The sequence below is a fragment of the Equus asinus genome, chromosome 12 (assembly GCF_041296235.1).
Source record: "Equus asinus isolate D_3611 breed Donkey chromosome 12, EquAss-T2T_v2, whole genome shotgun sequence".
In the NCBI taxonomy this organism is placed as follows: domain Eukaryota; kingdom Metazoa; phylum Chordata; class Mammalia; order Perissodactyla; family Equidae; genus Equus; species Equus asinus.
This window is the reverse complement of record NC_091801.1, coordinates 27,223,976-27,244,760: the sequence shown is the minus strand read 5'-3', so window position 1 is coordinate 27,244,760 and position 20,785 is coordinate 27,223,976. Positions and strand designations below refer to the sequence as shown.

Genomic DNA, 20,785 nt, shown 5'->3' with positions numbered 1-20,785 from the left:
ACAATTGCTTCAGCAAAAAGTTCGTTTTCAAAGTTACAATAATTATTAAAAATTATCTGCAATCTTTTATTCATCTAGAGTGACAGATGTCACTTTCACTTACATTGATTGAAAATGAAGTTGCTAAAAGTATAGATTTTGATGATCTAATAAATGAATTTGCAAAAAAGTAAGTCAGAAAAATCTTATCACCAATCAAGTTATCATATTGATAAAGTATTATTTATTATATTTTATAAAATGATGAAACCAAAAATTTTATAATTTTTTATAATTTGTAAGTTTGTTGTTACCCATGTATCACAATCATCACTGTTATGTTTTATAAGTAATAAAATATTTTTAAAGGAAGAGCCTTATATTTTAGTACCTTTTATGGCCCTTTTTCCCTGCTTTTTGGACAAAGGGCCCACCTTTTTATTTTGCGTGGGGCCTTGTGCCTTCTGCCCTAGCCCTGCACGGTTGTTCTCCCCCAGGCTGGGATCCCTCTTTCCTGGAGCGCCTTGAAGCTGACTGGGGCTGTGGCGCCTCAGGAACCTATCTCCTGCTCTTGAACCTGAGGCACCTGCTGGAGACATCTTTTCTTTATTTTAAGAGGGAATTGCGTATTTTACTCACTGTTTTCTTTGATTTGCCTGCAGTATACCATCAGGGATCCTTTAAAGATTTTATTTTTCCTTCTTCTCCCCAAAGCCCCCCAGCACATAGCTGTATATATTTTAGTTGTAGGTCCTTCTAGTTGTGGTACGTGGGATGCTGCCTCAGCATAGCCTGATGAGCGGTGCTAGGTCCATGCCCGGGATTCAAACCAGTGAAACCCTGGGCCGCAGAAGCAGAGCGCACAAACTTAACCACTCTGCCACGGGGCGGGCCCCAGGGATCCTTTCCATCATAAGCAGAGTTGCCTAGAGCCGTATTTCACCTGTGACTCTTACTGCGTTGCTAGAGAGAAAAGAGCTAGGGGTCAACCTAAAAGAAAATTCTCTTGCAGAAAAGCAGGTTTTGTTAACCCTTTACTCCCAATATGTAAATACAAATGAAAGATAGACGAGCAGACTATGCAGTGTAAAGCTAATAGACAGGAAGCCAGACTTCCAACAATATTAACTAGGAAATAGGCAAAACTAAACTGAACCAAAGCCCCTATGTGGCTAATAGCTGTCACAATGATCCTATACCTTATTTAGTGACTGTCTTATTCACCACTAATTTCTAGTGCCATACATAGTACTCAGTTGAATGAATAAGTGAATGAATAAAAGACTCTCCTTAGGCTGGACAATTGAAAATAACACAGGCCTAACTTAGAAGTAGTAAGATACCTTCTTGGGTGAGTGAAGTGAAAGCTGACAGGACAGGTCTTCTGATACCCAAGTGAGGGGATGTGGATCAGTTTATTTAGAGATAAATGACACCTCAAAAGCCGTTGCTGGGTGTCAACACAGTTAGACAAAAGTATGTTAATGCTCCTGAGGCATAAAGAAAATTTAAATTGTTATTTGAATACTTGGTTGACGAAGGCAGAGAGGGGTCAACATTTTGCAAAGTTTTTACTAACAAAACTGTTAAAAGATAACTCATTTCCTTAAAAATATTGCATTGCATTTTGGAATGTTCCTCTATTTGTTCAAAATTTTTTCTCTAATTTGTTCATCTCAAGTTAACCTATGCTTTCTTTGAATGAATATAGAAATATTGTGTCCCAAATAATGGGATAGGTCTTATGTATTGCTCATGCTTTGGTTAACAAAATGTGTAATTTAATTTACTTGGAATTTCATTTTTTGGTTTTACCACTACTCTCTAGCTCTTGAACCTGATGGAGGTAAAGCTAGATTGATATTTAGTGATTACAGCTGAAGAACTATGCCAAACCCAGAAGGTGCCATTGTTAAGAATGTTTGCCAAATGGCTGGCATGTGTGGTGCACATTCAAACGAGAATACATTTTTTTAAAGGGAGGAGTTTACATCGTGTGTTCAAATACATGATTGTTAAGAACATTTTATTGACCTAATTATGAAAATAAGTTGCCTTCTCAACCAGTAGTTTATAGAAGTCTAATGTGAAATTTTTTTCATTATGCAGGAAAGAAGTTAGGAATTGTTTGATACCTTCAGATGCAAACAGACATGATTAGTTACAGATTTATTTTATCAAATAAGCAGATTCAATCCCACTAAGGGCCTTGTTATGGTCATCCAACTCCAGTAGGAATTAATGGGCAACCGAATAAGCCTTCACTTTGTATTTTTCTTAATCACAAAACTAATATGTTTCTTTAAATCTGATGTTGAAAAATTATGAGCCTAAAACACTGATTTACAAGATCATTATCTATAATGGCCTCTTTCCTAAAAGTATCATATATTGTCTATTTAAAAATTAAATTAGGATCAATTTACATTAATATATTTTTATAAATACATTATATTCACTTAGTTCATTGGAATGGCTGTGATGTCCTTATTTGCCAAACTAAAAAATGGTAGCAAAAACTGCATACATAATTTGAACACCTAGAAAAATGATCAGTGTGTAAACCGTGTCCTGGCGAGAAGGTTGGCACTTTTGAAAGCCTCAGTAATTCTTGGTGAACTGGAATGCTTTAAGCATTAGGAGCAGTTCCAAATAGTCTATCCTTCTAACACTTTATTTTATTACCACATTTAAGGCTTCACCTATAGGTGTTCTCTCTCGGTTTCAGTCTGAACTTCGTCTGCTGTGTTTCTCCCTTTGAAAGAAGCCATGCAAGTGTGTACTCCAAGGTACTCCGCAAGAGCAATCGTCATTTCTGTAGATAGTATTCTAGAGAAAAGCAGAGAAAAATATCACAATCCTTTAGAAGGGGTCAAAGAGATTTCTTTGCAAAGATTACTTTTGAATTAACGGAAAGCGTGAGTTGTCCTGATTCATGCTGAGTGTCACTAAACGAGAGCGATGAACAAAGAAATGATGTGTCACATACACTGAGTGCTGTCTAACATCCAGGGAGCTTGGAAAAATCCCAGTGCTCAGGCCATGATTTCTCCATATATTACACTCACTGAGTACTGTGGCTAGACTATGGTCATCCTGATTTACTAGACTAATAAGTGGTAGCAAAAGCTAGAAAGAAAGCCAGACTGATGAGAGGAGAATTTCTCGGGCCTGGGCACCGGTAGTTTTAGATGTTTGCCAGGTGATTCCAGTGTGTACCCGAGGTTGAGAACCATTACTTTAGTTCCTAGAAGATAGAGGAACTTTACCTTCAGCTTGGTTCTGCTTAGATCAACTTAGATCTAGGCTTAGTTCTGCTTAGATCAGCTCAGTTCTGTTCAACTCAACCCAACTTAGCAAATATTTATTGTGGGCACATTCTGGGTTAGGTACTGTGTTAAGCCCAGAGCATGGAGCAGGAAACAATTCAGAAACTGTGTCCTGTCCTCATGGAGCATGCAAGCTAGCCAGGAGGACAGATGTTATACAAGCAACGATAGGAACGATGAGTGCTACAAAAGGCAGGGACAGGTGTGATGGGATGGAAGATCAGGAACTCTGACCAAGCTAAGCAGTCAGGGCAGCTCTGAAGTACGGATGAATAGAAGGTGCCATCTTAGAACTTCCTTGTGTATATATATGTTCAGTGAATGCATGAATAAACCCAACATGTCACAAAAATATGTTGAATAAGGTATAAATAGTAAAGAAAGTACTAGATTTATTAATAACAATTTTATAATAGTGACTTACTGGTTATGTTTTCTACTCTGCTAGTAACTTACAACGGGGGAGGAATATATCCTCATGGTAAGATCTGCAATCAAATTTGAAACTTTGGCTTGGAACTTCGTTCCAGCACTTATTAACTGTTTAATTGCACAAAAATCACTTATTCTCTTTAAGCCTCAGATTCCTTAAGTGTGATAAAACGCATACAAAGCTGTCACCCAGAGTCTGACACATGTAGGCACTCAGTGAATTAGACGTTGTCTGTATTCTCTCCAGAGAAGACAGGGGGCCCGGCCCAATCCATGCATGAATGCTCTGGAACTCATAACATTGCCCTGCATGAAATTGTAGGTGCTCATTCACTAAATGAAATGAGGAATTTGCCAAATATCCTTAATATTTTTCTGGCAACACACTCAGGTTTTTTGGTCCTTTGTTTACTCAGGTTTTTTTGTCCTTTGTTTTCAAAATAGAATTCTACATTAGTTGAACTAAAAGAATTCACTAAAAAAAAAAAATTTGGTGCTATTTGTTTCTGCTGAAGCAAATAATTTATACTCTGTAAGGCCTAATAGTTGCTAAATTTTCTCAGTGTCTGGAGTAACCAACACGCAGCTAGCAAGAGTCTAATAAATTGTCCTTGTGCTATTAAAGATCTTTCTTTTATCATTTAAAAAAATATGAAGTTGCTTTCTGGCAAAAAAGATAGCAATGATGGGACAAGTTGTTCACAAATAGCCAAAATGATAGGTCATTATTAACTTACTGTTTAAGGAACAATGTAAATGTTATCATTTTTGGTATTATTACGTATAATTGTTCCTCTAAAATAGCATTTAAAATTGTTTGGGCCACATCCTCCGGGTCCAGTAGAGGCAACAGAAGTGGATACCTGGGATAAAAATAACAAAAAAAGTATATTGTCAGAGTAGTCTTTTTTTGCTGTCATCATGAGCACTAATTATTAAATTTGAGATGGGGGTTATAACATATAGCTGTAAATTTTCAAACAAAATGTAAATATTAGGAACTACCTTGTGTTTTCTCTCATGAGCAGTACTGGGACCAGTGCTAATACATTTAATTCCCTGGAGTGAACTCCCTGCCTTTATTGATTTTCTGCGATGTGATAGTCTGAACATATGGAAGGAATTGTTTTAGATTTTTAAAATATTTTTCTTCCCTCTCCTTCATCCCAAGCATCAAGTAATTGTATACTATTAAGAAGCAAAATTGCAAAGACTGTTTTACAAAAAACCCTAGAATCTCTTGAGCATGTGTAACATGTCTTCATTGTAGGTAGACCATTGTTAAAACATTAAGTGGAATTAGATGTTTGTGAAATCAATTGCAGTTGAAATGGGATGAGTGTATAAATATAGCTCCCATAAAGTATTACTTTGATATTCTATACTTTTATATTATGATTTTCTATTATTTGAACCTCACCTCTTCAAAAAAATTCTGTTTATCTCAGTTAATTCTTGAAATTGGATTGATTTCTCATATTTGAATGTAGGTAATTAGTCTTTACAGTTTAGTCTCCTAAAAGTTCCTCAGAACTATAGCCTAAAGGGCTCCAACATTTATTAAAAGACAGTTTTCCAAAGAAGACATACAAATGGTCAAAATGTACGTGAAAAGGTGCTCGACATCACTAGTAATTAAGGAAATGCAAATCAAAACCACAACGACTTGTCACCTCACACCTGTTAGAATAGCTAGCATCAAAGAGACAAGCAATAACTAGTGTTGGTGAGGGTAGGGAGAAAAGGAAACTCTTATTCACTGTTAATGGGGACGTAAATTAGTGTAGCCACTATGAAAAACCTTATGGAGGTTCCTCAAAAAATTAAAAATAGAACTACCGTATGATCCAGCAGTCCCACTTTTGGGTATCCAAAGGAATTGAAATCAGCTTCTCATAGAGATGTCTGCACTACCATGTTCATTGTGGTATTATTCACAATAGCTAAGATATGGAGAGAGCCTAAGTGTCCATCAACAGAAGAAGGGATAAAGAAAATGTGGTACACACACACACACACACACACAATATAATTCAGCCATGAGAAAGACGGAAATCCTGCCATTTGTGACAACTTTGATGGACCTTGAGGGCATTATATGAAGTGAAATAATCAGACAGAGAAAGACAAATTGCATATGATCTCACTTATATGTGGAATCTAAAAAAGCCAAACTCAGAGAAACAGAGAGTAGAGTGGTGGCTACCAGGGCCTGGGGAGAGAAGGAAATGGGGAGATGTTGACCAAAGGGCACAAACGTCCAGTTATAAAATTAAGAATTTCTGGGGATCTAATGTACAGCATGCTGATTACAGCTAATAATAATAATACTGTATTATATTCTTTAATGTTGCTAAGAGAGTAGGTCTTTAATGTTCTTACCACAACGAATAAATAGTTATTAATTGATGGGATGGAGCTGTTAGCTAATGCAATGGTAGTAAACTTTTTGCGGTAAATAAGTGTATCAAATCAACACATTTGTGCATCTTAAACTTACGAAATGCTATATGTCAATCATATCTCAATAAAGCTAGAAAAATATCATCTACACATCATTGTTTCTTTCGTACCGTACCATTTTAGGATTATTAGTCTTTACTTTTCTGGAGACTTTGTTTTTAGCTTTTATGTGCATACAGACTCCAAGTTTACAAAAGCCGTCATTTAACATCACTCCCTTCCCTAGCTACCATTCCACCTTCTCTCAGCTGGTCACATTCATTCTGTGATCTAGCTTTTATCCTAATGTTATGTTAAGTTGTCAGAAAAACTTCCTTAGCCAATGCAAAGGTGTCATTTCTTCTTTCACCATTTGAAACTCTTCCTCCCATTCACGGCTGTCCACTCTGACCAGGTAAACTTTCTTATTGACTTTAATGACTGCTTAACCCCAGAGCTTTCTAACTCTCCTGTTTATATTTCTTTTGTAGGAGGGTTGGTGTCAAGATGACAGCATAGCCAGACTCTGAACTCACCTCTTCCCATGGACACAACCAATTTACAACTATTCTTGGAACAATTACCCCTGAGAGAGAACTGAAAACTGGATAAAAAGAACTCCTGCAACAAGGGACAGTCCTGACTGAGGTGGGAGAGGCAGAAATTCCTTTCTGGAGAGGAAAAAAACCCACCTTCATAAGCCGTGGAGCTTCACAGCTCACTGGGAGCAATCCTAAAGTATGCAGCCTTCCCTGGAGGAGTGGGGGGAACTGAGTGGGAGAGCGTTACTGCTATAAGCATCCTTTGGACTCAGCACAACTGAGATGAGTCTCATAATATCTGGTTTGCTGGCTATTAGCTACAATGGGGAATATCCCTAGAAAAGCTATTGGGCATAAGCAGAAAAAAGCTGGCTCTTGAAGGACCCACACACAAATTCACCTATTTCAGAAAGCAACCTAAAATCACCAGACACAAAGGTGCACAGTCCTTTATTGAAAACAGACTCATCTGATAGAGTTTGGGCTCATCTTGGTGAGAGGTGAGACCTCTCCAGGGGCAGAGACATTGGAAGCAGACATTATTGTCACCTAGTACAGGTGTGCTGACATAGACACTTGCAGATGCCATTGGAGTTCTTCCCCTGGCCTGTTAGCCCAGGGTCTGCCCCCCCCCCCCACTAGATGGCCAATTTAGTCCAGCTCAGCCAGAGCAGGCAGTGTGCCCTAGGGACTGGCCCTACCCAACAGCAAGCCTTTGGGCAACTTATGGACTTAGATACTGGGTGCCTGTATCCCCAGCAGGCAGGCAAGGGGTCTACCTCTGTGGGGCAGGGCATGAGCAAGGAGTGTGTGGAGTGTGTGGGACATTGGTAGAGTGTCTGGGGACCTCTGCAGTGGGGCAACTGGGTCCACTTCAGGGGGTTGGGACATGTGCATGGGCCAGGACCATGTTGATGGTGTGTTTTGACCTGCGGGCTGTGGGGCTTGTCAGCTGCAGAAGACTTATGCTTCCCAAACAACCACATAGGGGATCGGACCTACCTTCCAAAGCCTGAAACAAGTAGGTGCTCCCGTGCCTGGGGTAAAACCCACTCAGCTGCAATCCTGAGAGAGCTGATAACAGCCTTGCAGGGTGGAGGCCTACAGCAATTGTAAGCCCCTGAGCCTAGCAACCAGCCACTCTGGGGACCTACTCACTTAATAGAAAAACTGCAACAGGGCTGTGCTTTTAGACCCTGCAGCCAACTGTGCTGGGGCTCCTCAAACCCAATAAAGTGACTGAAGTGTCCATAGCAGCCATGTGCAGCTGAGAATTACAACCAGCTGGCCAGGGGGACAGCTTAGCCTCCCTGGGCACCTGCAGCAAGAGCAACCCAGCCACAAGAGAAGGACACATGTAGCCCACATGGGTCATTCCTGGAACATTAGGAACTGGTGACAAGAGGGAAGCACACTGCTGAGCCTCATAAGTCATCTCTTACATAAGGCTACCTCTGCAAGATCAGAAGACATAGCTGACCCACCTAGTACATAGATATAAACACAGAGAAAGAGGCAAAATGAGGAGGCAAAGGAATATGTTCCAAGCAAAGGAACAGGACAAAATCTCAGAAAAAGAACTAAATGAAACAGAAGTAAACAATCCACCTGACAAAGAGTTCAAACAAAAAGTCATAAGGATGCTCACTGATCTTGGGAGAAGAATGGATAAACTCAGTGAGAATGTCAACAAAGAATTGGAAAATATAAAGAAGGACCAATCAAAAATGAAGACTACAATCTTGGAAATGAAAAATTCACTAGAGGGACACGATAGCAGAGTAGATGACACAAAAGAATGAATCTGTGAGCTGTATGAAAGATTAGAGGCAATCACCCAAGCCGAACAGATAAAAGAAAAGAGAATTAAAAAGAACGAGAACAGGCTAAGGGATCTCTGAGAGAACATCAACTGCACTAACTTTCGTATTATAGTATCCCAGAAAGAGAAGAGAGAGGCAAAGGGGCACAGAATCTATTTGAAGAAATAAAGCTGAAAATTTTCCTAACCTAAGGACGAAAGAGACATGCAGTTATAGGAAGCACAGAGAGCACCAAACAAGATAAACCCAAAGAGGCCCACACCAAGATACATTATAATTAAAATGTCCAAAATTAAAGATAAAGAGAGAATCCTAAAAGCCTCAAGGGAAAGGCAATAAGTGACATACAAAGGCAACCCCATAAGACTATCAGCTGACTTCTCAGCAGAAACCTTACTTGCTAGAAGGGAGTGTCACGATATATTTAAAGTGCTCAAAGGAAAAAACCTACAGCCAAGAATACTCTACCCGGCAAGGTTATCATTCAGAATAGAAGGAGAGATAAAGAGTCTCCCAGATAAGCAAAAATTAAAGGAGTTTATCACCAAGAAACCAGTTTTACAAGAAATGCTAAAGGGACTTATTTAAGTGGGAAAGAGCAGACCACAATTAGGAATAAGATAATTATCCAAAAAAAAAAAAAAGCAATAAAGTCACTGGTAAAGGCAAATATACAATAAAGGTAGCAGTATGAAGATAACATGAAGGTCAAAAGACAAAAGTATTAAAATTGCCTATTTCAATGATAAGGGGATAATGGATACACACAAAAAAAGAGGTTAGCTATGGTATCAGAAACATAAAACGTGAAAAGAGGGGAGTAAAAGAGTAGAGCTTTTATAAAGAGGTCAAACTAAAGAGACCATTGACTCAAGGTAGATTGCTATATACATAGGTTATTATATATAAACCTCATGGTAATCAGAAACCTATAATAAATACACAAAAAGTTAAGATAAAGGAGCCCAAACATAATACTAAAGAAAGCCATCAAACCACAAGGGAAGAGAGCAAGAGAAGAACAAAGGAACAGAGAAGAACTAGTAAAACACCCAGAAAAAAAGTAGCAAAATGGCAATAAGCACATACTTATCAATAGCCACTTTAAATGTCAATGGAATAAGTGCTCCAAACAAAACACATAGGGTGGCTGATTGGATAAAAAACAAGACCCATGTATATGCTGCATACAAGAGACACACTTCAGACCTGAAGACACACAAACTGAAAGTGAAAGGATGGAAAAAGATACTCCATGCAAATGGCAATGAAAAGAAATCAGGGGTAGAATACTTATGTCAGACAAAATAGACTTTAAAACAAAAACTGTAACAACAGACAAAGAAGGGCAGGACATAAAGATAAAGGGAACGATCCAACAGGAGGCTATAACACTTGTAAATGTCTATGCACCCAACATAGGAGCACCTAAATATATAAAGAAATTAACAGACATAAAAGGACAAATAGACAGTAACACAATAATAGTAGGGGAATTTAATACTCCACTTACACCAATGGATAGATCATCCAAACAAAAGATCAGTAAGGAAACATTGGCCTTAAATGACACATTAAACCAGATGGACTTACAGAACATTCCATCTAAAAACCACAGAATACGCATTCTTTTCAAATGAACATGAAACATTCTCTAGGATTGATCGCATATTAGGCCACAAAACAAGTCTCAATAAATTTAAGAAGACTGAAATAATGCCAAGCATCTTTTCTGACCACAAAGGTATGAAACTAGAAATCAACTACATGAAGAAGATCAGAAAAGCCACAGATATGTGGAGATTAAACAAAATGCTACTGAACAACGATTGGGTCACTGGAGAGATCAACGGAGAAATAAAAAAATACCTGGAGGCAAATCAAAATAAAAGTACAACATGCCAAAATCTATGGGATACAGCAAAAGTGGTTCTAAGATGGAAGTTTATATTGAAACGGGTCTACCTCAACAAACAATGAAAATCTCAATTAAACAATTTAACAGTGCACCTAAAGGAAATGGAAAAAGAAGAACAAAGTCCAAAATCAGTAGAAGAAAGGAATTAATAAAAATCAGAGCAGAAATCAATGAAACTAAAAAGACAATAGAAAAAAATCAATGAAACCAAGAACTGGTTCTTTGAAAAGATAAACAAAATTGACAAACGTTTAGCTAGACTCACCAAGAAAAAAAGAGAAGGCTCAAATAAATAAAATCAGAAATGAAGGAGGAGAAATTACAAGTGGACACCTCAGAAATTCAAAAGATTATAAGAGAATACTACGAAAAGCAATACACCAACAAATTGGACAATCTAGAAGGAATAGATAAATTCTTAGGATCATACAACCTTCTAAAACTGAATCAAGATGAAATAGAGAATTGAATACACCAATCACCACTAAGAAGATTGAAACAATAATCAAAACCTCCCAAAAAATAGAAGTCCAGGACCAGATGGTTTCCCTGGTAAATTCCAGCAAACATTCAGAGAAGACTTAATACCTATCCCTCTCAAACTCTTCCAGAAAAATTGAAGAGAAGAGGAAGCTTCCTAACTCATTCTATGAAGCCGTTACCCTGATACAAAAGCCAGACAAGGATAACACACACAAAAAAGAAAATTACAGGCCAATATCCCTGACGATCATTGATGCAAAAATCCTCAACAAAATACTAGCAAAGCAAATACAATACTTTAAAAAGATCATACACCACGATCAAGTGGGATTTATTCCAGGGATGCAGAGATGCTTCAACATCCATTAATCAATCAACATGATACACTACGTTAACAAAATGAAGAATAAAAATCACATGATCATCTTAATAGACAAGTAGAAAGCATTTGACAAGATACAGCATCCATTTATGATAAAAACTCTGAGTAAAATGGGTGTAGAGGGAAAGTACCTCAACATAATAAAGGCCATATATGACAAACCCACAGCTAATATCATTCTCAATGGAGAGAAACTGAAAGCTATTCCTCTAAGAACAGGACCCAGACAAGGATGCCCACTTTCACCAATCTTGTTTAACATAGTATTAGAAGTCTTAGCCAGAGCAATCAGGCAAGCAAAAGAAATAAAAGGGATACAAATTGGAAAAGAAGAAGTGAAACTGTCACTCTTTGCAGATGATGTGCTTCATATATAGAAAATCCTAAAGAATTAACTAAAAAACTTTTAGAAATAATAAATGAATACGGTCAACTGGCAGGATACAAAATCAACATACAAAAGTCAGTTGTATTTCCACACGCTAACAACATAAATGAATATGGTCAACTGGCAGGATGCAAAATCAACATACAAAAGTCAGTTGTGTTTCCACACACTAACAACGAAGTAGCAGAAAGAGAAATTAAGAATACAATCCCATTCACAATTGCAACAAAAAGAATAAAATACCTAGGAATAAACTTAACCAAAGAGGTGAAAGATCTGTACACTGAAAACTGTAAAACATTGTTGAAAGAAATTGAAGAAGACACAAAGAAATGGAAAGATATTCTGTGCCCTTGGATTGGAAGAATTAACAGTTAAAATGTCCATACTTCCTAAAGCAATCTACAGGTTCAACGCAATCCCTATAAATGTTCCAACAACATTTTTCACAGAAATAGAATAAAGAATTCTAAAATTTGTATGGAACAACAAAACATCCCAAATAGCCAGAGGAACTCTGAGAAAAAAGAACACAGCTGGAGATATCACACTCCCTGATTTAAAAATACACTACAAAGGTATAGTAACCAAAATAACATGGTACTGGTACAAAAATAGACACACAGATCAGTGGAACAGAGTCAAGAGCCCAGAAATAAACCCACACATCTATGGACAGCTAATTTTTGACAAGGGAGCCAAGAACATACAATGGAGAAAGGGAAATGTCTTCAATAAATGGTACTGGGAAAACTGGACAGCCACATGCAAAAGAATGAAAGTAGACATTATCTTACACCACACACAAAAATTAACTCAAAGTGGATTAAAGACTTGAAGATAAAGACCTGAAACCATTAAACTTCTAGAAGAAAACATAGGCGGTACACTCTTTGACATCAGTCTTAGCAGCATATTTTCAAGTACCGTGTCTGACCAGGCAAGGGAAACAATAGGAAAAATAAACAAATGGGACTGCATCAAACCAAAAACCTTCTGCACAGCAAAGGAAACCATCAACAAAACAAAAAGATAACCTAACAATTGGGAGAAGATATTTGTAAGCCATATATATTCTAGGGAGTTAATATGCCAAATATACAAAGAACTCATATATCTCAACAACAAAAAGACAACCCAATTAAAAAATGGCAAAAGATCTGAACAGAGATTTCTCCAAAGTTTACTGATGGCCAGCAGGCACATGAAAAGTTGTTCAATGTCATTAACCACCAGGGAAATGTAAGTCAAAACTATAATGAGATATCACTTCACTCCCATCAGAATGGCTACCATTAACAAGACAGGAAGCAACAAGTCTTGGAGAGGATGTGGAGAGAAGGGAACTCTCACACACTGCTGATGGGAGTCCAAACTGGGTGCAGCCATTATGGAAAACAGTATGGAGATTCCTCAAAAAATTAAGAATAGAACTACCATATGATCCAGCTATTCCACTGCTGGGTATTTATCCAAAGAATGTGAAAACATGAATGCATAAAGATACAGGCACCCCTATCTTCATCACAGCATTATTCACAATAGCCAAGACTTGGAAGCAACCTAGGTGCCCATCAAGGGATGAATGGATAGAGAAGATGTGGTAGATATACACAATGGGATACTACTCAGCCATGACAAATGATGAAATCAGGCCCTTTGTGAGAACTTGGATGGACACTGAGGATATTATGCTAAGTGAAATGTCAGAGGGAGAAACTCAAATACTGTATGACCTCACTCATACACAGAAGACAAAAATGACAAACAAACACATAGAAGCAGATTTATTGATGGTTACCAGAGGGGAAGGGAGGAGGGTGGAGGGTGAAAGTGGTGATGAGGCACATGTGTGTGGTGGTGGATGGCAACTAGTCTTTGGGTAGTAAACATGATGCAATCTACACAGAAATTGAAATATAATGATGTACACCTGAAATTTATATAATGTTATAAACCAATGTTACTGCAATTAAAAAAAATACAACAACAAAAAGATTTCTTTTGTAGGTGCACTTCTTTCAAATTTTCTAGAAATTTATTCCCAATACCACATTTTTCCTTTATGACCATTTCCTTAGCTTATATGGGTTTTTTATTTAAAAATATTTATCATGAAGAATTTCAAAGAAACAAAAGTAGAAGACTATAACGAACAGAGGTGTGCTGATAAATGGTTAACAATGGTTCCTCTGGAGAGAAAAAATGTATATATAGTTTCCAACTTCATCTGACTTCACTCTCTACTTTGCTCACTCTATTCAGACACAGTGATCTTCTTTCAGGTTCTTAAGTTTTCTTGGTTCTTTCTGATCCCAGAGGCTTTATGCAGGCTACCTAGATGCTCTTCCTATTTGCTTTTTACCTGGTTGGTTCCTATTTACCCTTTTGGTCTCAGTTTCAATGTCACTTTCTCTGAGAGCCTATCACTGACCACCTTACCCTATTCTAAATTACAGTCATGCACTGCTTAACGCCCTGGGATATGTTCTGAGAAATGCATCATTAGGCCATTTCATAGTTGTGTGAACATCATAGAGTGTACTTACACAAACCTAGATGGCATACCATACTACACACTTAGGCTATATGTTACTAAACTTGTGGGACCACCACTGTGGATGAAATCTGTCCTTGATCAAAATGTCATTATGCAGTGTATAACTGTATATGCCCCTTATTCTCTCTCATAATACCTTTTTTCTTTTATAGCACTTACATATTATCATTTCTTACTGCTATTTTAATAATAATATTAGAAACAAAGAAGTGAAGAAAATAATTTTAAAGATGAAACTTACCATAACATAATAAAGGCCATATATGGCAAGCCCACAGCTAACATCATATTCAACAGTGGAAAGCTGATAGCTTTTCATCGAAGATCAGGAGCAAGACAAGGATGCCCGCTGTCACCACATTTATTTAACATAGCACTGGAAATCCTAGCCAGAACAATTTGGCAAGAAAAAGAAACAAAAGGCATCCAAATTGGAGAGGAAGAAGTAAGACTGTCTCCTTATAGATGACATGATAGGGTGTATATAAAACCCTAAAGACTCCGTCAGAAAACTGCTTGAACTAATAAACGAATTCAACTGAGTTGCAGGATACAAAATTAATATACAAAAATCAGTTGTGTTTCTATACCCTAATAATGATCTATCAGAAGAGAAATTAAGAAAACAAGCCTGGGGCCGGCCCCATGGCCGAGTAGTTAAGTTCGCGCTCCGCTTCAGCGGCCCAGGGTTTTGCCGGTTCGGATCCTGGGTGCAGACATGGCACCACTCGTTAGGCCATGCTAAAGCAGTGTCCCACATGCTACAACTAGAAGGACCCACAACTGAAATATACAACTATGTACTGAGGGGATTTGGGGAGAAAAAGCAGAAGGAAAAAAAAAGGAAAATCCTATTTACAATTGTATCAAAAAGAATACAATAGCTAGAAATCAATGTAACCAAGGAGGTGAAAGATCTGTACACTGAAAACTATAAGACGATGATGAAAGAAATTGAAGAAGACACAAGTAAGTGGAAAGATATTCCATACTCATGGATTGGAAGAGTCAATATTGTTAAAATGTCCATACTGCCAAAAGCCATCTACAGATTCCATGCAATCCCTATGAAAATTGTAATGGCAGTTTTCACAGAAACAGAACAAATAATCCTAAAATTTGTGTGGAATCACAAAAAAACCAGAATAACCAAAGCAATCTCGAGAAAGAAGAACAAAGCTGAAGGCACCACACTTCCTGATTTCAAACCATATTACAAAGCTCTAGTAATCGAAATAGTATGGTATTGGCATAAATACAAACACATAGACCAATGGAACAGAATAGAGAGCCCAGAAATACACCTATGCATATATGGTCAATTAATCTACCACAAAGGAGCCAAGAATCTACAATGGAGAAAGAATAGTCTCTGCAATAAATGGTGTTGGGAAAACTGGACAGCCACATGCAAAAGAATGAAACTGGACCACTATTTTACACCATACACAAAAATTAACTCAAAATGGATCAAAGGCTCGAACATAAGACTTAAAACCATAAGACTCCCAGAAGAACACGTAGAGGGTAGGCTCCTTGATAATCAGTCTTGGCATTGGACTTTTGGATTTGACACCAAAGGCAAAGACAAAAGCAAAAAAACCAAGTGGGACTACATCAAACTAAAAAGCCTCTGCACAGCAAAGAAAACCATTAACAAAATGAAAAAGTAACCTATAGGGTAGGAGAAAATATTTGCAAATCATATATCTGATATGGGGTTAATATCTGAACTATATAAAGAACTCATATAACTCAACACTGAAAAAAACAACCTGGTTAAAAAGTCGGCAGAGATGGGGCCAGCCTGGTGGCATAGTGGCTAAGTTTGTGTGCTCTGCTTCCATGGTCCAGGGTTTGCAGTTTCAGATTCCGGGAGCAGACCTAGCACTGCTCATCAAGCCATGCTGTGGTGGCATCCCACATTAAAAACAGAGGAAGACTGGCATATATGTTAGCTCAGGGACATCTTCCTCAAGCAAAAAGAGGAAGATTGGCAACAGATGTTAGTTCAGGGCCAATCTTCCTCACAAAAAAGGGCAGAGAAACTGAATAGACATTTTTCCAAAGAAGACATTTGAATGGCCAATAGGTATATGAAACAGTGCTCGACATCACTAATTATCAGGGAAGTGCAAAGTAAAACCACAGTGAAATGTCACTTCACACCTGTTGGAATGTCTATTATCAAAAAGACAAGAGATAACAAGTGTTGATGAGGATGTGGAGCAAAGGACACCCTTGTGCATTGTTGGTGAGAATGTAAATTTGTGGCCACATGCAATGAAGTATAAATCAGCCATAAAAAGAAAATCTTGCCATTTGCATTGGTATAGATGGACCTTGAGGACATTATGCTAAGTGAAGTAAGTCAGACAGAGAAAGAGAAATAGTGTATGATCTCACTTATATGTGAAATCTAAAAAAACTAAACTCTTATAAACAGAAAACAGATTGGGGTTGCCAGAGGTGGGGGGTAGGGGGAGGAGAAATGGGTGAAGGTTGGTCAAAAGGTACAAACTTTCAGTTATAAGATAAAGAAGTTGTGAGGATATAATGTACAGCATGGTGACTATGGTTAACAATATAATATGGTATATTTGAAAGTTGCTAAAAGAGTAGTTCTTCAAAGTTCTCATCACGAGAAAACAAAATTGTAACTATGTGAGGTGAGGGATGTTAACTAACCTTATTGTGGTAATCCTTTTGCAGTATAAACATACATCAAATCATTATGTCGTACACCTTAAATTAATGCAATGCTATATGTCAACTATATCTTAGTAAAGCTGAGAGGAAAAAGCAGTATTGCAATGATCATCTCTGTAGATAATTCTTGATACACATCCACAATTATTTCCTTGGGATAAAATCTTAATTATAAAGTTGTTGGGCCAAAAGATAGGCAATTTCTAACGCCAAGTCTCTTCCAAAAGTGAAGAACACTTTACATTCTCATGATTTATGAATGTGGAAATTTTCCTTATACACTGGCCAATGCTATATATTACTGTAAAAAAATATTTCCAATATGCTTAGTAAAACTTTATATTTTCATATTGAAATCTCTTTACTCATTTATGTAGAGATTTCTTATGTGCTTATTAGCTTTCATAATTCTGTCATAAACTGCCTCTTCCTATCCTTTCTATCTCTTTATATGCTAAGGCTGATAATTATTATATATATTGAAAATATTGTCTCTCGATTTGTTATTTGCCTTTTATTTTTACATATTATATATTTAGCGTGGTATTTAAGCAGACTCTCTATTCAGATTGCCTTGGTGCAAATCTGGAATGCAGCTCTTTTGCTTATGTGGCCTTGAGTGTGTTACCACATAACTCCTTACCTCAGTTCACTCACCTATAAAATGGAGGTAATAATAGTGTGTACTTTATATGGTTGTGAGAATTAAATGGGATGACACTTGAAAAGTGCTTAGCACAATCTCTGGAAAATGATGAATACTCAATAATTATGAGAAAAGTATTACCATTAGCTATATTTATGTTACTGGCTAGTCAGGAAGGTGCAAAATGGGACAGAAACTTCACCTTCTGACTTACTTGGATTTACACTGGGATTGGAGAACACGGGTGGGTGGGAGGATGGGTGTGTATTCCCAGGCAGTTCAGAAAGCTGTGTTCGTCTCGTTCTTAGACTTGAGTCAATGCCAAAGACAAGCTCAGCACTTGTTACTACAAAAGGCCCCTGATGGAGAAGAGTTCAGACAGCCTGTGAGGCAAGGACCTGGACAAGCGGATGAATCTACAAGTCCTTTGACTTCTGTGCTGCCAAGTGTTGAGGCTTAATCACTTTGCGTGCTTTATGATGAAAGATGTTGACCCTGAGTGGAGAGGCAGTCAGCCAAGCTTTGGAAGTTATTGTGACAGTTAAAAGAGGAAAGTGGGCTAGCAATAATACTGCAACAATAAATGGTCTAAACAGTTGGCCTGGCCAATCAGAGACAAGGCACACTAATTCTGTAAATGAGGGAATTAGCACAAATCAAACTGAAAAAAAAATGTATATATATACGTACATTATATATATATATACACACACATATACATTATGTGTATATATAAACTTATAAATTTTATTTATATAAAGAATTTATAATATACAATTTGCAAATAATAATAAAATATTGTGAATTGCATACATAGTCAACCCTCTGTTGCTCATCTGCAGATTCAACCAACTGCAGATGGAAAGGCTTACCATGGTTGTGTCTGTACTGAACATGTACAGGCACTTTTTCTTGTCATTATTTCCTAAACAATAGAGTATAACAACTATTTACATAACATTTACATTAAATTAGGTATTGTAAGTAATCTAGAGATGATTTAAAGTATATGGAGGATGTGCATAGGTTATATGCAAATAACACACCATTTTATATAATGGCTTTGAGCATCCGTGGATTTGGGTATCCACAGGGGTCCTTGAACCAATCCTCTATGGATACTGAGGGACAGTTGTAGCCAATTGCTTCTCATAGAATGCTTTTGTTGATTTTTTGCTGCATTATTTCACCATATAAAATATTTCACTGTATGGATATGTCACATTTTGGTTATTCATTCATTAGTTTGTGGACATTTGGATTGCTTCCACTTTTTAGCTGTTACGAATAAGGCTATATGAACATTTCTGTACAAGTTTTGGAAGGGATGTATGTTTTCATTTCTTCTAGGTATATCCCTAGTAGTGGAATTGCTAGGCCATGTGGTAATTCCATGTTTAACATTTTGAGGAACTGTCAAACTATTTTCCAAAGCAGCTGTACCAGTTTACAATCTCACCAGCAATGTGTGAGAGTTCTAATTTTTTCATATCCTCACTAACATTGTTATTATCTATCCTTTTTATTATAGCCATCCTAGTTGTTGTGAAGAATTATCTCATTGTATTTTTTATAACAGTTTTATTGAGATACGATTCATACACCATAAAATTCACTCTTTTAAAATATACAATTCAGTGATTTTTAGAACATAGTCACATGTCACTTAATGGTGGGAATATGTCCTAAGAAATGTGTAGTTAGGCTATTTTGTCAGTGTGCAAACATCATGTAGTGTACTTACACAAACCTAGATGGTATAGCCTGCTACATACCTAGGGTATATGGTGCTAATCTTATGGGACTACTGACATATATGTGGCCCATCATTGACCAAAACGTTGTTATGCAGCACATGACTATATTCAGAAAGTCATTCATCACTGTCTAATTCCAGACTTCTTTCACCCCTCCCCAAAGAAACTTTGTATCCATTATCCATCACTCCTCATTTGCCCTTCCTCCAGTTCCTCACAACCAATAATCCACTTTCTGTCTCTGTAGATTTGCCTATTCTGGACATTTCATATAAATGGAATCATACCATATGTGGCCTTTTGTGCTTGGCTTGTAAGTATCATAATGTTTTCAAGGTTCGTCATGTGGTAGCATGTATCAGTACTTCATTTTTTTAATGACTTAATAATACTTCATTGTACAGATGTACCACATTTATCAATTCACCGGTTGATGGACTTTTGGGTTGTTTCCACTTTTTGGATATTATGAATAATGGTGCTACGAACATTTATGTACAAGTCTTTGTGTGGGCCTACATGGTGTGCATATGGTTCTGCAGGTAGTGGGGCATGTCGGCCACAGCAGATTTGTGCTGTTGGCCATCTCAAAAAGCCACACAGTGGATTTGTTTCACCTCACAACACCTGAAATCCTTGTGTGCTGCTGTGCCTGGGAGCAGCCCAACCTATCTGTTCTCCTGAGAGAGTGTGACAACAGCCATGTGATGCAGAGAGGTCTGCAGCAATTGTGAGTCCCTGAGCCTAGCAACCAGCCACACTGGGAGCCTGACTCACTTAACAGCAAAACCGCAGTAGTTGTGTGCTATTAGACCTCACAGTCAGCCATGCCAGGACTTGCCTCACACAATAAAGCTGCTGTAGCAGCTGCACACATCTGAGCCTTACAACCAGCTGGCCTGGGGGCCAGGCACCAGCAGCAAGAACAACCCCACCACAATAGAAGGGCATAAGTGGTCCACACAGGGGACACTCCTGGAACATTTGGCATGGGTGATGAGAGGGGAGCATGTTTCTGGGCCCCATAAGGCATCTCTTACATAAGGCCACATTTCCAAGATCAGGAGATGTGGCCAATCTACCTGATACATGCATATAAGCACAGAGAAGCAGGCAAAATGAGGAGACAGAGGAATATGATCCAAATAAAGGAATAGGACAAATCCTCAGAACAAGAACTAAATGAGACAGAGATAAACAATCTACCTGATAAAGAGTACAAACTAATAGTCATAAAGGTGCTTACTGATCTTGGGAGAAGAATAGATGAATGCAGTGAGAACTTCAATAAAGAATTGGAAAATATGGAAAAGAAGCAATCAGAACTGAGGAATACAATAATGGAAATGAAAAATCACTAGAGGGCATCAACAGCAGAGCAGATGACACAGAAGA

At 37.7% G+C, this 20,785-nt stretch overlaps 1 protein-coding gene across 1 annotated transcript in view; it reads right to left on the bottom strand.

Moving 5' to 3' along the window:
• Positions 1 to 200: 200 nt before the first annotated feature.
• Positions 201 to 20,785, bottom strand: part of LOC106841660 (short-chain dehydrogenase/reductase family 16C member 6-like) — a 44,896-nt gene continuing 24,311 nt past the window's right edge. Inside the window, exons 6-7 of the mRNA XM_014857788.3 lie at positions 4,478 to 4,603; positions 201 to 2,808 (exon numbers count right to left, since the gene is read on the bottom strand). Of these exons, the coding sequence (XP_014713274.1) occupies positions 2,682 to 2,808; positions 4,478 to 4,603 (253 nt within the window). The 3' untranslated portion in view covers positions 201 to 2,681. The remainder of the gene's footprint in view (positions 2,809 to 4,477; positions 4,604 to 20,785) is intronic.